This window comes from Sciurus vulgaris (genome assembly GCF_902686455.1).
Source record: "Sciurus vulgaris genome assembly, chromosome: 10".
NCBI classification, from domain to species: domain Eukaryota; kingdom Metazoa; phylum Chordata; class Mammalia; order Rodentia; family Sciuridae; genus Sciurus; species Sciurus vulgaris.
The window spans coordinates 43,188,196-43,205,498 of NC_136470.1; the positions used below are offsets into that span (position 1 = coordinate 43,188,196).

Here is a 17,303-nt window from a genome sequence, read left to right on the forward strand (position 1 = left end):
TAAGTGTCTTAACCTTCTGAAGATTTTCAGCATACCAAGTTTACCCCAATGGTATAAGAAGACACTTGCTCTTTCTGTAGCTCCTATATCTAGTATAATCTTGAAGAAAGTTGTTCTCAGAGAGGTAACATATTATTCCCACCACCATTTTTTGAGGATGGTTGAATCTTAGTATTTAACCAGAATAAGTCTGGAAGCCCACAAGCTAAACTCTTCTTCTAGAAAAATAACAGTTCTACTTATGTTGCACATTTGGATTATTGGAATACTTTCTTGTTACTTTTTTGTTAAAAATAGCTTTTTAGTGGAGTTATATGATCTAACTTAACTTTAGGATAAATCTTGTAAATTGGATACTTATAATGAAAGTGATATATATATATCACTATGTCTATATATCTATATGTACATATGTGTGTGTGTATATGTGTATATATATATATATAGAGAGAGAGAGAGAGAGAGAGAGATTGATTGTGTGTGGTGTTTTACTCAGGGAAGAAAAAATAGTATCTCTTATCCTATCTTAAGAGATGTTAGGAGTATTTTAATATGAGTTTTTTTACCTTGAGTCTTTCACATAGAGGCTTCCAGGACCTTCCGAAAATATATATACAATTCTGCAAGCATGTGAATTTTGGGAAGCACATTCTACTTCTCATCAAATTTCAAAAGGAATTTATGGTGATAGCAGTGAGTTTCCATATTAGAAGAAATAATAATCAGGCTTTTACTATTACTTTTTCAGTATTGAATTTTTGTCTGTAACCTTTATATGCTTATTGATTAATCTTTTGTCTTGATAGTATTATAGGAAAATTTCAGTTTGTAATTTTCTTTGATTTGTATCCTTTATTGTAAGTGTACAGAAGTTAAGTCATTTATGAATTATCCTGTCATTAGGATTGAGTCAAGTTAATTTTTACTATCTTTGTTTTATTCAGCTTTTTTGCTCCTGTAACACAAAAAGATCTGACAAGAACAGTTTTAGAGGAGTAGTTTATTTGGGGGCTCATGCTTTCAGAGGTCTCAGTTCATAGACAGCTAGCTCTCTTCCTCAGCCTTAAGTTGAGGCAGAACATCATGGTGGAAGAGTGTAGTGGATGGAAGTGGTTCACATGATGATCAGGAAGCAGAGACTCCTAGATACAAAATATGTACCCAAAAGCACATCCCCAATGACCCACCTCCTCTAGCCACAGCCTAAGCACTTTCTGTTACCACTCAGTTAATCTCTGTCAGGGCATTAGTACGCTAATTGGGGTAAGGCTCTTAACCAATCATTTCACCTCTCAGTCTTCTTGCATTGTCTCCCACATGAGCTTTTGAGGGATACTTCACATCCAAACCATATCAGATCTTTAAATAATAAATGGAATCTGGGTGACCTCTTAGAATGCTGGAAACCCATAATTATCTACTTGTATTATATCATCAAACTCTCAGATATAGTGGTTAGTTCCATAACTTAGGAATTTCACCCTCTGAAACCTCTATTCACTAAAGTTATAGGTCCTATTGGCCTACAATATGTCAACTTTCAATGCAGCCTTACCGGGCTGCCATCATTAGTCTCATTTACTTATTTACTCTAGAATTTCTTAGTGAGGGCTTCCTTTTGTCTCTTAATGGCCTTCAATTATAGTTGGAGCCACGGTAGTTTTCATTAAAGCTACAGTTGATTCTTTGGGACCTGCAGAATTTCCCATCCCTGTATCACCCATGCATTCTTCATTATTTTCTATTTGAAAAACACATAACAAAGAAAAATGTTTGACGGTTTTGTTAGGCAGCAAGATATTGTGTATGGACCACCTTTTGCATCAACCCCGACTTCCTGAACTTCTGTATTTTTTTTTTTTTTTTCCACTTCTGAACTTCTGAGGGTGATGTTAGGGTTAGTTATGTTTTTGTCACTGTGACAAAAATACTCAATAAAAACAATTTAGAGGAGGAAAAGTTTATTTGGGCTTACAGTGTAAGAGGTTCAGTCCATGGTTAGCTGACTCCATTGCTCTGGGCCTGAGGTGAGATGGAGCTTCATTGCAGAAAAGCATGATGAAGAAAGCTGTTCACATCATAGTAACCAGGAAGTGGAAGAGCGAGAACGAGAGAGAGAGTAAGAAATAGAAAAAAAGGCAAGTCCCCAGTGAAGTAACTTCTTCCAGTCATGCCCCTCTTGCTTATAGTTAACCAACTAGTCCGTTCATTTAAATGAGTAATCCATTCAGTGGATTAATCTGTCAGTCAGGTTACAGTTCTCAGAATCTAACCTTTTTATTCCTGCATGAGCATCTGGGGGGAAACCTCATATTTAAACCATAACACTAGGGATGCTTTGGGTTTTATTTCTCCCCACTCGCCCAGAGGTTCTCCAGATCATTCTGATGCACAGCAAAAATTGAGAACTATAAGGGTAGAAAAAAGTGTGGGCTTTGGTGTCAGACAGGGCTTGGGTAGATTACTTACTTATTCTTTCTGAGCTTCTGTGTCTCCTCTTGTAAATAAAGATTTTAATGCCTCTGTTGTCTTATGAATTTCTGAATAATGTATTTAAAGCATCTGGTGCAGTATTTTCCTAGTGTTGTGTAAATACTATGATGGATTTGAATATTATTGTTGCTGACAGTAGGCTATTTCCAGATGGAAATGAATTAGAGGAGCTGAGAGACAGGCATGATGATGCACCCAGCTACAGGAAGCTGAGGCAGGAGTTTTGCAGGTTTGAAGCCAGCTTGGGCAATTTAGGAAGACCCTGTCTCAAAATTTAAAAAAATAATGATAGAGAATTTTAAGGGCCGAGGTTGTGGCTCAGTGGTAGAGCTGTTGCCTAGCACATGTAAGCCTCTGAGTTTGATCCTCAGCACCACATAAAAAAATAAAGTTATGTCCATCTACAACTAAAAAAATATCTAAAAATTTTTTAAAAAGACTGGGGATATGGCTTAGTGGTAGGACACTTGTTCATCATGCCCAATGCCCTGGTTTTGAACTCCAGTACTGCCAGAAAAGTTAAATAAATAAAAAAGAGCTTGTTTTAAATTTTTTATGAATTTAAGTCACATAAAACTTATGATCACAGAAAATGGCATAATTTAGTGGTTATGCGTATAAGTCCTAGTGATGATAGTAGTTTTTATTAATTGTTTTTATCATTTTATACTTTCAGAACCAATAGATTTCTAATATTGTGACTTCAACCCCTTCAAGAAATTTTATCCCTTTCAGATAGTTACATTAATTTAAAAAACTACTATTTGTCGTGCCTGTTAAGTGTGAAAATAAAACATACAAAATATATAACCACTAATTAAATATTATTGTTTCTGTTGCTTAGGTTGGGGTGATAGTAGTAGTTTGAAAATATAGCAAGAATATTGCCTTGTGACGAATCTTGCTGTGCTTAACTCTTGCTTTAAAAGCACTGTATTCAAACATAAGATGTTGACAGAAAAAAGTTTTGAATCCATCTAAGTATAATTATAATGAATGTTAAATCGTACTAAATATTCTCACTTTTCATAATAAACAGTTTAGGAACAATTATAAACAAATAGCATGAAAGCTCTAAATGAAAGTTTAACAGGAGCAGAAGATAGATTAGCTTTCACTATTCAATTAGCTGTGGAATTTGTTATCTGTTTTAAATTATTCTTTTTGTAGTACTTCTTAAACATTTGAAGCTGAGATATGAAATGTCTTTTTCTATAATGATGCTTGATATTTGACATAGTAGAAAGTGCTTCAATTTCTTCGTAAATTTAAAAATTATTTTATGGTATTCATGATACATGTATAAATTCTGTCTTTTAAAGTACCTTAAGCTCTCCTAACACACTTTTCCTCCATTATACACATCTGGAAAAGCTGCCGCCTTAAATAGACCCATTATCTTCACATTCTTATCTGGCACCCAAGCAGCTAAACATCAGTAGGTTAAAAACATGACTGTACATTAAAGTTGTGACCACACATTTAGTTGAGCTCTAACTACTGCTTGTTTATTCTACTGCCTTTTATAAAATGATTGTTAATCCTCCTCTCCAAAATGACTATTTTACTCCTTATCCTTTCTTTCTCTTCTTCCTTAAACCTACTGAGCTTTCATTGGATAATTTTGCCTCGTAGTTCTTTAAGGAAATAGATGTCACACAAGAATTCTCTCATTTTTTTCTACCACCAAATTTGATATGAAGTCTACTTTATTTATTGTAGCATCCTCTGATGTCATGTTTTATACAATTCTTAATTACCAAAATACTCTCAAATAGCCAGATGTATTGCTTACATGGTCATCACTTAATTGAACATTCATCTTGTTAAAGCGTTGGAAATTGGGAAAATGCATAATAGAATTTAATAATTGATCAGAAACTTTAATTTGTTCATCCAGTTTTTATCGTTAACCTGTGAGTTGAAGGTAACCACCGCTGTTTTCAGATTAATTAATAAAGACTTATGTCACTGACTTTAGAAGTTTCTATAATTCTGTGGGTAAGAGTTAAAGGGGAAAATTATGACTTAACAGTGATAAAGAGTGTGTGAATGGATCCAAGAAAAGATGAAAAACAATACAAGATTACTGAAATACATCATTCACCCTAAATATGGAAAAGTTTTAAAAATAGTTTTATTTATCTTGAACCATGGCATGGACAGCACCAACAGCATAGTATCCTGCATGGATTTCTTCTTTTGTATTTTACAGCTAGTCCAAATTTCTCTTTAGTATTGTTAACATACTCTTTTGTACTATTCACTATCATTTCAATATTATTGATACTCTCTCCTTGTTCCTCTACCAAAAGAGATATCTGAATGAAAAGATCCCTTAAATCCTTTACTTGGTTTTCCAAATTAACAAGTTCCTTGTGTCTCTGTTCAATCTCTGAGAGTTGTGCTTTAGTGATATTGATTTCTGTAAGTAAGCTTTCATTAAAAACTTCCCATTTTCCTTGGTGAAGCATATCATTTACTTCTTCTTCAGGTACCTCTTTACCAGCAACTTCAAGCTGACGGAAAATAAATGCCTTGCACTTCTCTTGCTTTGCTGCTATTGTGTCATTGTATATAAACATGGTTTGTTGAAAATGGAGGAACATTGCAGCATACTGAGATTTAAGTATCCTTGTGATGACTGATGATGGACCATTTTCAGCTTCTGACTTTTTAACTTCTTTAACTAAATCACCCAAACCTCTGTTAATGTGTTCTGCTTGGGTTTTTTATCTCCTTTGTAATGCTAGACTCTCTCTTAAGGAGACTAAACCTTCTCATTGAAGCCATCAGACTTTTCTGTTGCTGTCCAAATCTTTGCACATCATCTGCCAGATTGTTAATATTCTCCTGTAGTTTTTGGATCTCATGCAGGTGTCTCTCAGCTACAGGCTCTCGCTCATATATAACAGCTTGCTGCAAAAACACCCCCTTTTCCTCTGTTTCCGTAGTCAACATATGACTGTCTCTACAGAGTTCATTTTCCTTTGTTCTTTGCTTTAGTTCTTGAAGTCGATCTTTCATCTTCCCTTTCCTGCTAAAAAGCAAGAATGATTATATTAAAAAGAAATTTGACTTGACATAGCTATCTCCCAGCAAAATTTCTCCTAGTTTTCTAAAAATTAGTTAAAAAAATTAGGGAAATTAAGTACTAACTCATAAAGATTGCTGAAGTAGAAAGAGTAATATGAAATAATTTATGAATTATTTTGCCTAATGTGGGGCTTCAGTGAATCTCATTTAGTTGAGTTTAGTATCTGAGAAAGCATTGATGGAGATGTAGTTGTCCAAAAATTAGTACTTCAGTGTCATGATTCTAATATGTAACATCATTTTTCTTAATAAAGGGTGCTTTTGCTTTAATTTTAGGATTAACCTTTAGAATTTGAAAATGCCCTTACTACTTATGATATTTTCACCCTAACCTGTCCTATATAATGTTAAAAATATACTCATTTTGCTAAAATATGTATAATTAAAACTTGTATTAAAAACAGGACAGAGTTTTAGGGTAGATAGATTATGGTGAATTCAAGTTTTCTGAGGCCTGTAGATTAAAATATTATACGATATAGCTTTGTTTTCTTATCCATTGCATATTTATGAAATTATTTTCTTGGTTTGATTATGCTGATTTTGGGGATGATTACTGGGGATTGAACCGAGGGGCACTTAACAAATGAGCCACATCCTCAGCCCTTTTTTATATTTTTTATTTTGAGACAGGTCTCACTAAGTGGTTGAGGGCCTTGCTAAGTTGCTGAGGCTGGCTTTGAACCTGCTGTCCTCCTGCCTCAGCCCTCCTGAGCCACTGGGATTACAGGTGTGTGCCACTGCACCCAGCCTGATTTCTTATTATTAACATTCCTTTGCAAAGGTTATCTATAAAATAACAAAATATAATATAACAAAATATCTGTCATTTTCTTTTAATATTTTTGTAAACATGAGAATATACTTATATCTAACCTTATTTTGAGAGTGACATTTATCACATCATGTACTGACAGTTATCCATAGAAATCAAATTGATGCACACATATAAAATGATATAAATACATATCAAGTTACTAAAAAGCAGTCTTAATTAATAAAACACTTTATTTTCACAGAGCATCTTCATTTTAGACTGGCATTTAATTTCTTCATTATATTTTTGAAGATAAGAAAGTTTGTGTGATAATATAAATGGTTCATTGGACCACACATAATATTAGTATCAACCAGAGAACAAATTCCTTGATATGACCCTTGGGTTCAGAACAGTGTCTATGAAAAGTATAAGAGATTTAGTTAATTCCAAGTTTGTTTGTTTTTTTATCAGAAATAACAGAATAGTTATATGTTTTTACAAATAATAGTATAATGTCTAGATAGACTAAGAAAGATATCTGTTCCACTGACTTTATGCATATTGGCAAGTAGGGCTGTGTTAAGTTTTGAGCATAATATTTTAAGATGGAAATTCATAAATTGGAAATTTCCAAACTAGTGTGAAAAGGATGAGATTAGAAAAATCATACCAAATGAAGAATCATTGAAAGAAATGAATATCTTTGCCCTGTGAAAGAAAAGATGTAAGGAGTATTTGTAATTATCTTCTAAAATGTGAAATCTCTATCTACGTATGGGATTAGATTTACTTGGCATAACTCCGAAGGGCAGTGGGTAGAAACTGCATGGAACGAGGTTTGAGTCAGTATAAAGAAGACTTTTGAAGGTTGTAGAGCTACATGCTCCAAGAAGAAATAAACTGCTTCATGATGTGCCAAGCATGCCATCAATAGACATTTTCAAGATGGTCTTGAATAATAACTCAAAGATGTTATAGGGATGATGTCTACAAAATATAAAAAATTTGAAACAATATCCTAATGCTTTTACTTTTGTTTTTAAAGGCTGGTGTCTTGTCAGATAATTATTGAGGGCTATTATTTGAAAAGCTTTAAATGCTGTAATATATATTGACTATACCAGTTATTTAGGAATTTATAATGTGCACAGAGATGGAAATTATACAGTTAAATAGATAAATGAGATAATTTTAGGTCTTGAAAGAACAATCAGACAGGGCCTCCATCAGGAAATATTTGACCTGTGATATCTAAATAGTAAGAAGCCAGCCAGATGAAGAAACAAGGGATATTTTGTTTGGGATATAGGAGATTGGGTACAAAGGCAATGAACAAGAATGATATGTTTTAAAAACAAAATGAATGCCTAATAAATACGAGGAGTTCACACTTCTGAATATTGAAATTCTTCTGGGCTCATCGTTTTACAGTTTCATTGCATTAAATACTCTTTGACTCAGATTTTTTTCCCACATATCATATCTAATCTAATAGCACCTCACATGCAGGCTAGTTAGTGAATCTTGTCAATCTATATTTCAAAGTTTATTTGGATCCAGCCATGTCTTCCCCTCTCCCTGGGCCAAGCCAGCCTTCTTTCTTTTTTTCTTTCTTTCTTTTTTTTTTTCGGTGCTAGGGATTTGAACCCAGGGCCTTGTGCTTGCAAGGCAAGCACTCTACCAACTGAGCTATATCCCCAGCCCTCTTATTTCTTACTTGGATTATTGGAGCAGTCTCCTATGTGCTACTCAGTATTCCGTCAAATATTTGTTGGTTATGGTGGTACAGATATTAAAAGTCACCTAAAAATGTTCTAAAGTAATTATGAAAACTTTTTCTTTTGAGGCAGCTTTGTAAAAGCAGAATTAACACCCATGATTTATTACATACTCTGATAAACAATAGTCTTCATTTCAGTATGCAGAAATTTGATGTTAAAGTTTGATGTTAAAGTTGGTTGGCTTAGTGATTTATGTTGTTGTGTTTTGATATTGGGGATTGAACCCAGGGTTGCTTTACTACTGAGCTACATACCCACTCTTCTTTATTTTTAATTTTGAGATGGGACTTGCTAAGTTGTTCAAGGTTTTGCTAAGTTGCTGAAGCTGTCTGATCAATGATATTTTAGACATGCACCTCTGCATCTGGCTTAGTGATGTATCTTCAATAGCTCTCTACTATTCTTTACTTCTTTTAGTCTTATCACTTTCTTATCTATATGCTCTTTCTGCTAATTATATTGAATGTTAAAAATAAATTCCTTCTGAAAGTTTTTAAGGTGTCATATTGTAAAATGTGATATTTATTTTTCTAAAATTAATACATAAACACAATTTAACAAGTCAGATCACTTCAAACTTAGAAAGATACATATCTGACATCTGCCTACTCTACCACACCCGTTTCTAGTGCCCCCTTCCCAAAGGCAGTCATTTTCATTTACTTAGCTCTATCTTGTTTTTAAACTTCCTCTTTCTGGTAATTTGCTTATATAGGCATTTCTACTTTTAAATTTTAGATATTATATTGAATTTCTGCTATAAAAGATGTAGATTTAACTTTCTTTTAAACTCTCATTCTTCCCTCAGTTTCCTCCCCTCTTAATATAGTTGTTTCACAATTTTGGATTAATCAAATAATGTTTACAATATTGTAAATACCTGAATATTATTTATATCTCAGTCACATAAAGAATCATGGTTATAGAGCCTTTCTCAACATTTTTTTTATTGTTTTAGACCTGAATCACTGGAAAGAAATAGAAAATGTATATTTTTGTTTTAAGATAACTTGTTATTAGAATATTTAGACATATTTAAAAAGGGCCTGGAACATAAATGGATAGTTTGATGATTTTCATAAAGTGAATGCATCCGTCTAAAAACTATACAGATCAATAAATACATACTTTTGTGTTTTTCTTCAAATTGTTATTTGTCTAAGTTTTTATATGTTTCATTTTCTACATATGTATCATTAATTCATTCTGAAACTGAACTGAAAAGTACCCTTGATATCTTAAATATTGCAGATATTCTTTTTATTTTACTTCATTTTATTATTTCATCTTTCGAAGATTATTTTCTGGAACATTCTAATGTAAGCTGGTTGTGTTGTAATTGTCCTTTCTTCCTTTTATATTATCTCCTTCAAAAATTACTGCTTCCTCATCTTTATTCTTGGTTGCCTCCTTTATTTGGGGATATCCATAGCTTCCTTTCAAAATATAATGTTATAACTTACATTTCTGAAAAAAACATTTTTAAAATTCTGTTTTAACACCTGAGCACAATATTTCCTGTGGATCTAACGCTCACAAAGAATATTCTCCTTAAATTTGAAGCCAGTATCACGCAAAACCAGAGAAAGATACATCAAGAAAGAAAACTTTAGATTAATATCCTTGATTAACATAAGTGCAAAAATTCTTAATAAACTGTTCTCAAACCACATATAAAAAGCACATTGAAAAGACAGTGCACCAAGATCAAGTGAGTTTCATCCCAGGGATGCAACGTTGGTTCAGAACATGGAAATCAGTGAATGTAATTCACCACAAAAATGGGCATAAGGACAAGAATCATATGATTATCTCAATAGGTGCAGAAAAAGCATCTGACAAAATAACAGCACCCATTTACATTCAAAACACCAGAGAAATCGGGGAGAGAGGAGACATACCTCAACATTGTAAAGTCTATATCTGACAAACATAAGGCCAACATCATACTGAATGGAGAAAAACTGAAAGTATTTTCTCTTAAAACAGAAAACAAGACAAGGATGCCTAATCTTTCCACTTCTTTTCAACATAGTCCTTGAAACTCTAACCAGAGCAATTAGTTAAGAGAAGGAAATTAAAGGGATAAAACTAGGAAAAGAAGAAGGCAGATTATCTCTGTTTACTGACATTATCCTGTATTTTTTGAAGACCACAAGACTTCAGAAGATTTCTAGAGCTGATAAATTTAGTAAAGTAGCAGGATACAGGATCAATGTACATAGATCGATTGCTTTCCTATACTCTAATAATAAATCTGTTGAAAAGAAATTAAGGAAACTATTGCATTCACAATAACCTGAAAAAAAGCCAGGTATGGTGATGCACACTTGTAATAATCCCAGTGGTTTGGGAGGCTGAGGCAGGAGAATGGCAAGTTCAAAGCTACCTCAGCAAAAGAGAGGCACTAAACAACTCAGTGAGATCCTGTCTCAAAAATAAAAAATAGGACTAGGGATGTGGCTCAGCGGTTTGAGTGCCCTTGAGTTCAACTCCTGGTACCCACCCTCCAAAAAAAAACTTAAAAAAAATTTAGTCAGGAATTAATCTATTGGAGAAGGTAAAGGACCTCTACAATGGAAACTATAAGACACTGAAAAAAGAAATTGAAGAATACCTTAGAAGATGGAGATATCTCCCTTTTTCTTGGATAGACAGAATTAATATTGTCAAAATGGCTATACGACCAAAAGTGTTACACAGACTCAGTGCAGTCCCCTTCAAAATACTAATGACATTCTTTACAGAACTAGAAAAAGCAGTTCTAAAATTTATTTGAAAAAGTAAGAGACCTAGAATAGCCAAAGCAATCCTGAGCAAAAAGAGCGATGCTGGAGGCATTAGTACCAGACTTTAAATTATACTACAGAGCTGTACTAAAAAAAACTACATGGTACTGGCACCAAAACACTTGAAGACCAGTGGAATAGAATAGAAGACACAGAGACAGAGACAACCCACATAAATACAATTACCTGATGTTAAACAAAGTTGCCAAAAATATACCCTTTTATCAAATGGCACTTAGAAAACTGAATCTCCACGTGTAGAAGAATGAAACTTGACTCTTTCACCCTGACAAAAGTCAACTCAAAGTGAATCCCTCACCAGAAACTCTGCAAGTGCTAGAAGAAAATGTAAGGTCCAGCACTCCATCGTGTTGGCATAGGAAACAACTTTGTTAATAGGACTCCTAAAATCCAAGAAATAAAACCAAATGTGAATAAAAGTGATGGTATCAAACTAAAAAGCTTCTGCACGGCAAAAGAAACAAAAGCATGAAGAGAGAGAGCTTACGGAGTAGGAGAAGATCTTTGCCACCTGCATCTCAGACAGGGCATTAATATTCAGAATATATAAAGAACTCAAAAAGCTTAACATTGAAATACACACACACACACAAAACCCATATAACAATTAAAAATGGGCAAAAGAACTAAAAAGACACTTCACAAAAGAAGAAATACAAATGACCCACAAATATCTGAAAAAAATTTCAGTATCTCTAGCAATTAGGAATATGCACATCAGGGACTGGGGTTGTAGCTCAATGGTAGAGCAATTGCCTCACATGTGTGAGGCACTGGGTTCAATTCTCAGCACCACATATAAATAAATGAATAAAATAAAGGTCCATCAACATCTAAAAATATTTTTAAAAACTATATTGAGATTTCATTTCACTCCAGTCAGAATGACAATTAAGAATAAAAATAGTAATAATTGGTGGTGAGAATGTGGAGGAAAAGGTGTACTCATACATTGCTGGTGAGACTGAAAAGCAGTGTGGAGATTGCTCAAAAACTAGGAATGGAACCACCATATGACCCAGCTATCCTACTCCTCGGTAGATACCCGAAAGATTTAAAATCACATTGATGTTTATTTCAGCACCATTCACAATAGTTAAGCTATGGGACCAACCTCGGTGCACCTCAACAGATAAATGGATAAAGAAAATGTAGTGTGTATACACAATGGAGTATTACTCATCCATAAAATAGAATAGAATTATGGTATTTGTAGATAAATGGATAGGACTGGAGACTCTCATCATGCTAAATGAAATATGCCAGACCCAGAAAGTCAAAGGTGGAATGTTTTCTCTGATATTCAGAAGGTAATTCAAAATAAGAGTGCGAGGGGGCCGATTCCATCAAAATAGAAGCTCAGTGGAGTAGAGAAAGGGGATGAAGGGGAAGAGCAGTAGAATGAATATTACCTAACTTTACATATATGAATATACCATGGTGAATCTCACCATCATGGACATCCCCAAGACACTAATTAGGAAAATAAAATTATAAAAGCAGAAAGATCAGTAAAGGGAAGGGAGCAGGGGAAGGAGAGGGAAGGGAATGGGGAAGTAGTAGGTACTGAGAGCAAATTATGCTACGTGGATTTATAATTATGTCAGAATTAATACTAATGTTATGTACAACTAAAAAGAACCAACAAGAAAAAGAAAATTTTGCTATATTATAGTCTGCCTTCCTCTGTTGCCCTTGAGAATCTGCCACCTGATTCGTAGTATTTTGTTTAAAATATGTTTTAGTATTCTCTTTCATGAATCTTTTGCCCTTCTGTTTATTCTTATTGGTATTCTGAAATTTAATGATAATATGACTTGTGGTGAGTTCTTTTTTTTTAAAAATTATCTGTTAAATGTTTAATGGGTATTTTAAATCTGGAAACTCATTAGAGTTTTTTGTTTATTTGTTTTTCATTTTTTGTTTTTGCATTTTAATTCCTACCCTTTAATTTGGACATTAGTGTGTTTCCTATTTATTTTTGGTACCTGAAAGTTTCCTCTTCTTACAGATTTAATAATGTAGTTTTAAAATTCCCCCCCATCAGGGTCGTATCAAAGCTTTTCTGTATGTTTAGAACACAAGGGAATTATTTCAATGTCTGAGTGTCTTAACTAAGTCATAATTATTTTTGTAGGGTTAACACTTCAGAATGTTTTTCCAATTCTGTTCTTTTGTGCAGAAACTGACTTCATGTAGGTACTTAGGTGCACTTAACATGTTGTATATAAATTGCATTTTCTAGTAATTGTATACTTTTAACTGTATGCATGATTATTTTCAATTTTGACTGATTTTATGCCTTCATAAATTATAATATTAGGCAAAGTGAGATATCCAAACATGTTAGAATTTAAAAGTTGGAGAAGATGGAGTTCATATAGTTTCAAAATATGAAGCTCATTGTTGTGAAATCATTTAATTGCTGAAGCTTGGTAAAATTGATGAGGTTACAATTTTGTGCAATCTTTTCTGTACTTTGAATTTACTTTCTTAATGGTGAATGTATTCTATCCAAATATGAATTATCTTTCAGAATGTTTAGCTTAGTACATATATATAAATTTTGAAATTTTACTGCTAGTAGTGAACTTTGCATTTAAACATATTTGAAAATAGAACAATAATTGATATATCTAGTAATCAACTTTGACCATTTGTTGTTGGAAATAGAAAAGTAAACGTGTGATTCATGTAAAACTTTTTTCATCCTATTACAGATAGTGCAAATTCCTACAGACAGAAACACAAATACAAATTACCTTGTGCTTTAAAAAAATATGCCCTGGGATAGATACTTAATATATTTAAAGTGGGCCATTTCTTTCTAGAGTTTCTATGGTGATTAAATAAAACCCATTAAGAAATACATCCAGTGTCTAATCCGAGGTAAAATAGAGTATCCTTTTCCTTTTTTATGTGAAGAGAACTTGCAACATTTCTCTAGTCAAGGTTAAAGCAGTAGATCTTATTGGAATATTAACCTCTTTGACTACTTAAATAAGGACTAGATAGCAGTTTCTAAAAATAAACTAAAAAACTTATTGCAAATTGCATATATTTTCTAAGCTTAAATTATCTGACATTTTTTGTAATGCAATCTTTCAGTGCTTTCTACTTTTGTTTAGTGTAGAGGTTGTAAACTTGTTTAACAATAGTAGGACCCTTTGTTTAGTAAAACTGTAATTTTTAAACTTTTACTGATTCAAGTAGCTCATATATACATAAAATGGTTTTTATATTAAATGTAAAACTCCATAGCCTAGAAGATAACTTGTTCTAGATATTACATGGCCAAATTTTAAATCTTTCTTTAAAATACGAATTATTATTTTTACTTGAAATGGGATATTTTTAAAATTCTAGCATGTTAACAATTGTGATAACATAGAAAGTATCTTGCCTCTTAACACATCTTGCATTCAAATAGTGCTGACTTCAGCAATACTTGTAATTTAAATACTTGCAGTATCCTAGCTGAAACATTAAAATTTGACTACTGTGATATTTCATTGTGGTCTTTTTAATATTCTGATTACCTCAAATTAATTTCAGAAGGTTCTGGGAAACAACAATAAATAAATTAATTAAAACTGTAGAAAATTATCTCAAACTTTAAAGGATATATATATACGTATCCAGTTTGAGCATAATTTTCTTTTGAATGTTAAATGTAAAAATATTCTCTAAAGCAAGCACAGCATGATTAATTTATAGTGTATAAAAGAATTTTAGATTTGTTCTTATAGAATCTGGCTTTCCAGTGTTTCTAAAACAAGAGGTAATTTTTTAAAGATTTAAAAAAAACAGTTTTCTCTAAAGTTGATTAACCAAGAGCTCTACAACCAAATCCCATGAAGTTTTTTAATAGTATACATGAACAGATTAGCTATTTGTAGCTCTGTCTGAATCCGAGTAAAACAGTAATTTTAACTATCTGTTAAGCTATTTTTAATGTCAAAGCATAACCAGATTTCAGTTGATAGATGTCTCACATTAAAAAGTAGAAAGAAAGCAGTTTATTTACCTTTCTGTCTTGTTCCTTTTGTTCTTTTTTCCACCTGCGGTGTTGGAGTCCTGCCTTTGAAAGAAAATCTGAGTATCACATGATGTAATGTTGGATCAAATTACTTAAATCTCTGTCTTATAAGTCACAGCCTAATTTCTGTATGGGTCTCATAGAGTTAATTGAAAGCCAAATAATGAAGGCAAATAAGTTGGAGATAAAGTTTTACTTTTGCTGTTAATATGAAATGAGAAGAACAAATTGCTTACTTCACACCTGGAGAATCTGGTTCTGCCAGTTAGACACCTATTCTTTAGATTAAAGGAAGATTTTCATTGGAGCTAGCTGGTAACAGGAAGTCCTTTTTATACTCTCTACAAAGAGTATTTTGCACAGGCTCTGAAACTCAAGTCCTACAGTATCTATACATTACTCAAAAAAAATAAATAAATAAATAAAATGAGTTTGTACTTAAAGGTAACTTTCTTTTCTTCAGATATCAAAGCCTATAAAAAAATAAAGAATTAAGTAGAAATAAATAAGAATGTAAAGAATTGGTATAAAGCCTTTTGTTCCATTAACTTTAAAATTATTGAATTTTATTCTATTTTAGGAAATCCCATAAGGGCACATAGCTCGTAAAATCACAGAATTTGAGAAGTAGAGCAGCCAGAAAAAAGCTCGTCTTTAAACCTCTCACCCTACTTTTCTTTCTACTATACTGCTGTTTTTACTTTTCAATATGGAAGAGCTAAAGCTGTATAGTAATATTAAACCATTTATTTGTTACACAAATATAACAACTCAAAACTAATTTTTACCAGGAGGAAATAGTTATAGAAAAATTAGAAATGAAAATTTCTCTTACACTACCAGATTTCCAAATCTTTCCTGTTTTTTGTTTGTTTGTTTTGTTTTTTGTTTTTGTTTTTCCCTATATTAATTGATTGGGGGAAAGAGGAAGAACACTGTTATAACAACTATCAAAATAACATTTACCTTATTCTTCGATTTAGAAGTCCTACCTCCTGGAATCTATTTCTCAATAAGAAATGACTCTGAAACCACCTACTTTTCACAACACTCTAAAAATGAAACAGTGAAACACTATATCCTTCAGTGCAGGACTGGCTGAATAAATGATGGAATATCTGTACCGTGGTGTGTGTTGCAGCTGTACAAAGTAAAAAAAAAAAATCTTTATTCTTTCTTGGGGCAGATTTAGAATTAATATTCAGTTAAAACAAAAAGCACAATGCAAAGAAGTATATGCAGTATACTAGCTTTAAGAAAGGGAGGTTGAATATAAATATTATGCACACAGACAAAAACCCCAGAATATCCATGAATATCCATAGTGCCCAAATTGTGGTCTTTAAGATGTCATTTCTCTCATATACTTACTTATTTATATTTTCAGAATGAAACTATGTGAGGGGTGAACTAAAAACTAATGAAGATAGTTATATATAAGAGAATGGAAGGAATAGAGAATGAGAAGGAATAAATATGGATGGATGATAGTTCTTTCTGATTGAAACTAATTTACATAACCTTAAATTTTGAACCATATAAATGTATTAAAAATTAATCTTAAGAAACAAATTATAAAATACTACCCTGAAACAAATGAACCTAGGTATATAACTAGGTGGTGGCATAACCACACAGAGAAGGGTTATTTCAAGTATTTAAAACTCCAGTATTTGTGGCTTCTCTAGTAAATATATATTAAAGACAAAAATAACAATAAAGATATCTTAACCTTCATTTAGTAGTCGTATTTTTAGTAATAATATTGAAATTATTAAGCTTATTTATCTTTGTGTGGTTCTGGGGATCACACCCAGTGCTAGGCAAGCACTGTACCACTGAGCTACAACCCCAACCCCTGAAATTAAGTTTAAATTCATGTGTGATGGGGTGAAGCAAATTATTATTGTCAATATCATTAAACTTGTAGTTTTCATCATGTGTAAAAAGAGATACAAATAAGATCTAAGAAGCTAAGTGAAACTTGGTAAGATTTGATTTGAAGTTAAACAGAGTCAATATGAACTCATGATTTAACTTTTTTCTTTCTAAAAAAAAATATACACCTGTGTGTGTGTGTGTGTGTGTGTGTGTGTGTGTGTGTGTGCGCGCGCGTGCATTTCCACCACGCATGGTGGTACAAGCCTGTAATAACAGCTACTTGGGAGGCAGAGTCTGGTGGATCACAAGTTTCAGACCAGCATGGGCAATTTAGTGAGACTGTCTCAAAAAATAAAAAGGACTGTGGATGTAAGTTAGTGGGAGAGTGCCCCTGTGTTCAATCCCCCAATACCACAAAACAGAACAAAGAAAGCAAAAAAAAA

General features: G+C 32.7%; 2 protein-coding genes across 2 annotated transcripts in view; one reads left to right on the forward strand and one right to left on the reverse strand.

Annotated features, from left to right (window-relative positions):
- The window catches only part of ARL13B (ARF like GTPase 13B), a 96,182-nt gene that overhangs the window by 26,732 nt on the left and 52,147 nt on the right, over positions 1-17,303 (forward strand).
- On the reverse strand, positions 2,909-15,358 carry LOC306637580 (syntaxin-19-like). Its single transcript, XM_079100332.1, is given in 3 exon segments — positions 2,909-5,225; positions 5,227-5,530; positions 14,968-15,358. Coding segments are annotated over 2 exon segments (885 nt in total). The 5' UTR covers positions 5,521-5,530; positions 14,968-15,358; the 3' UTR covers positions 2,909-4,634.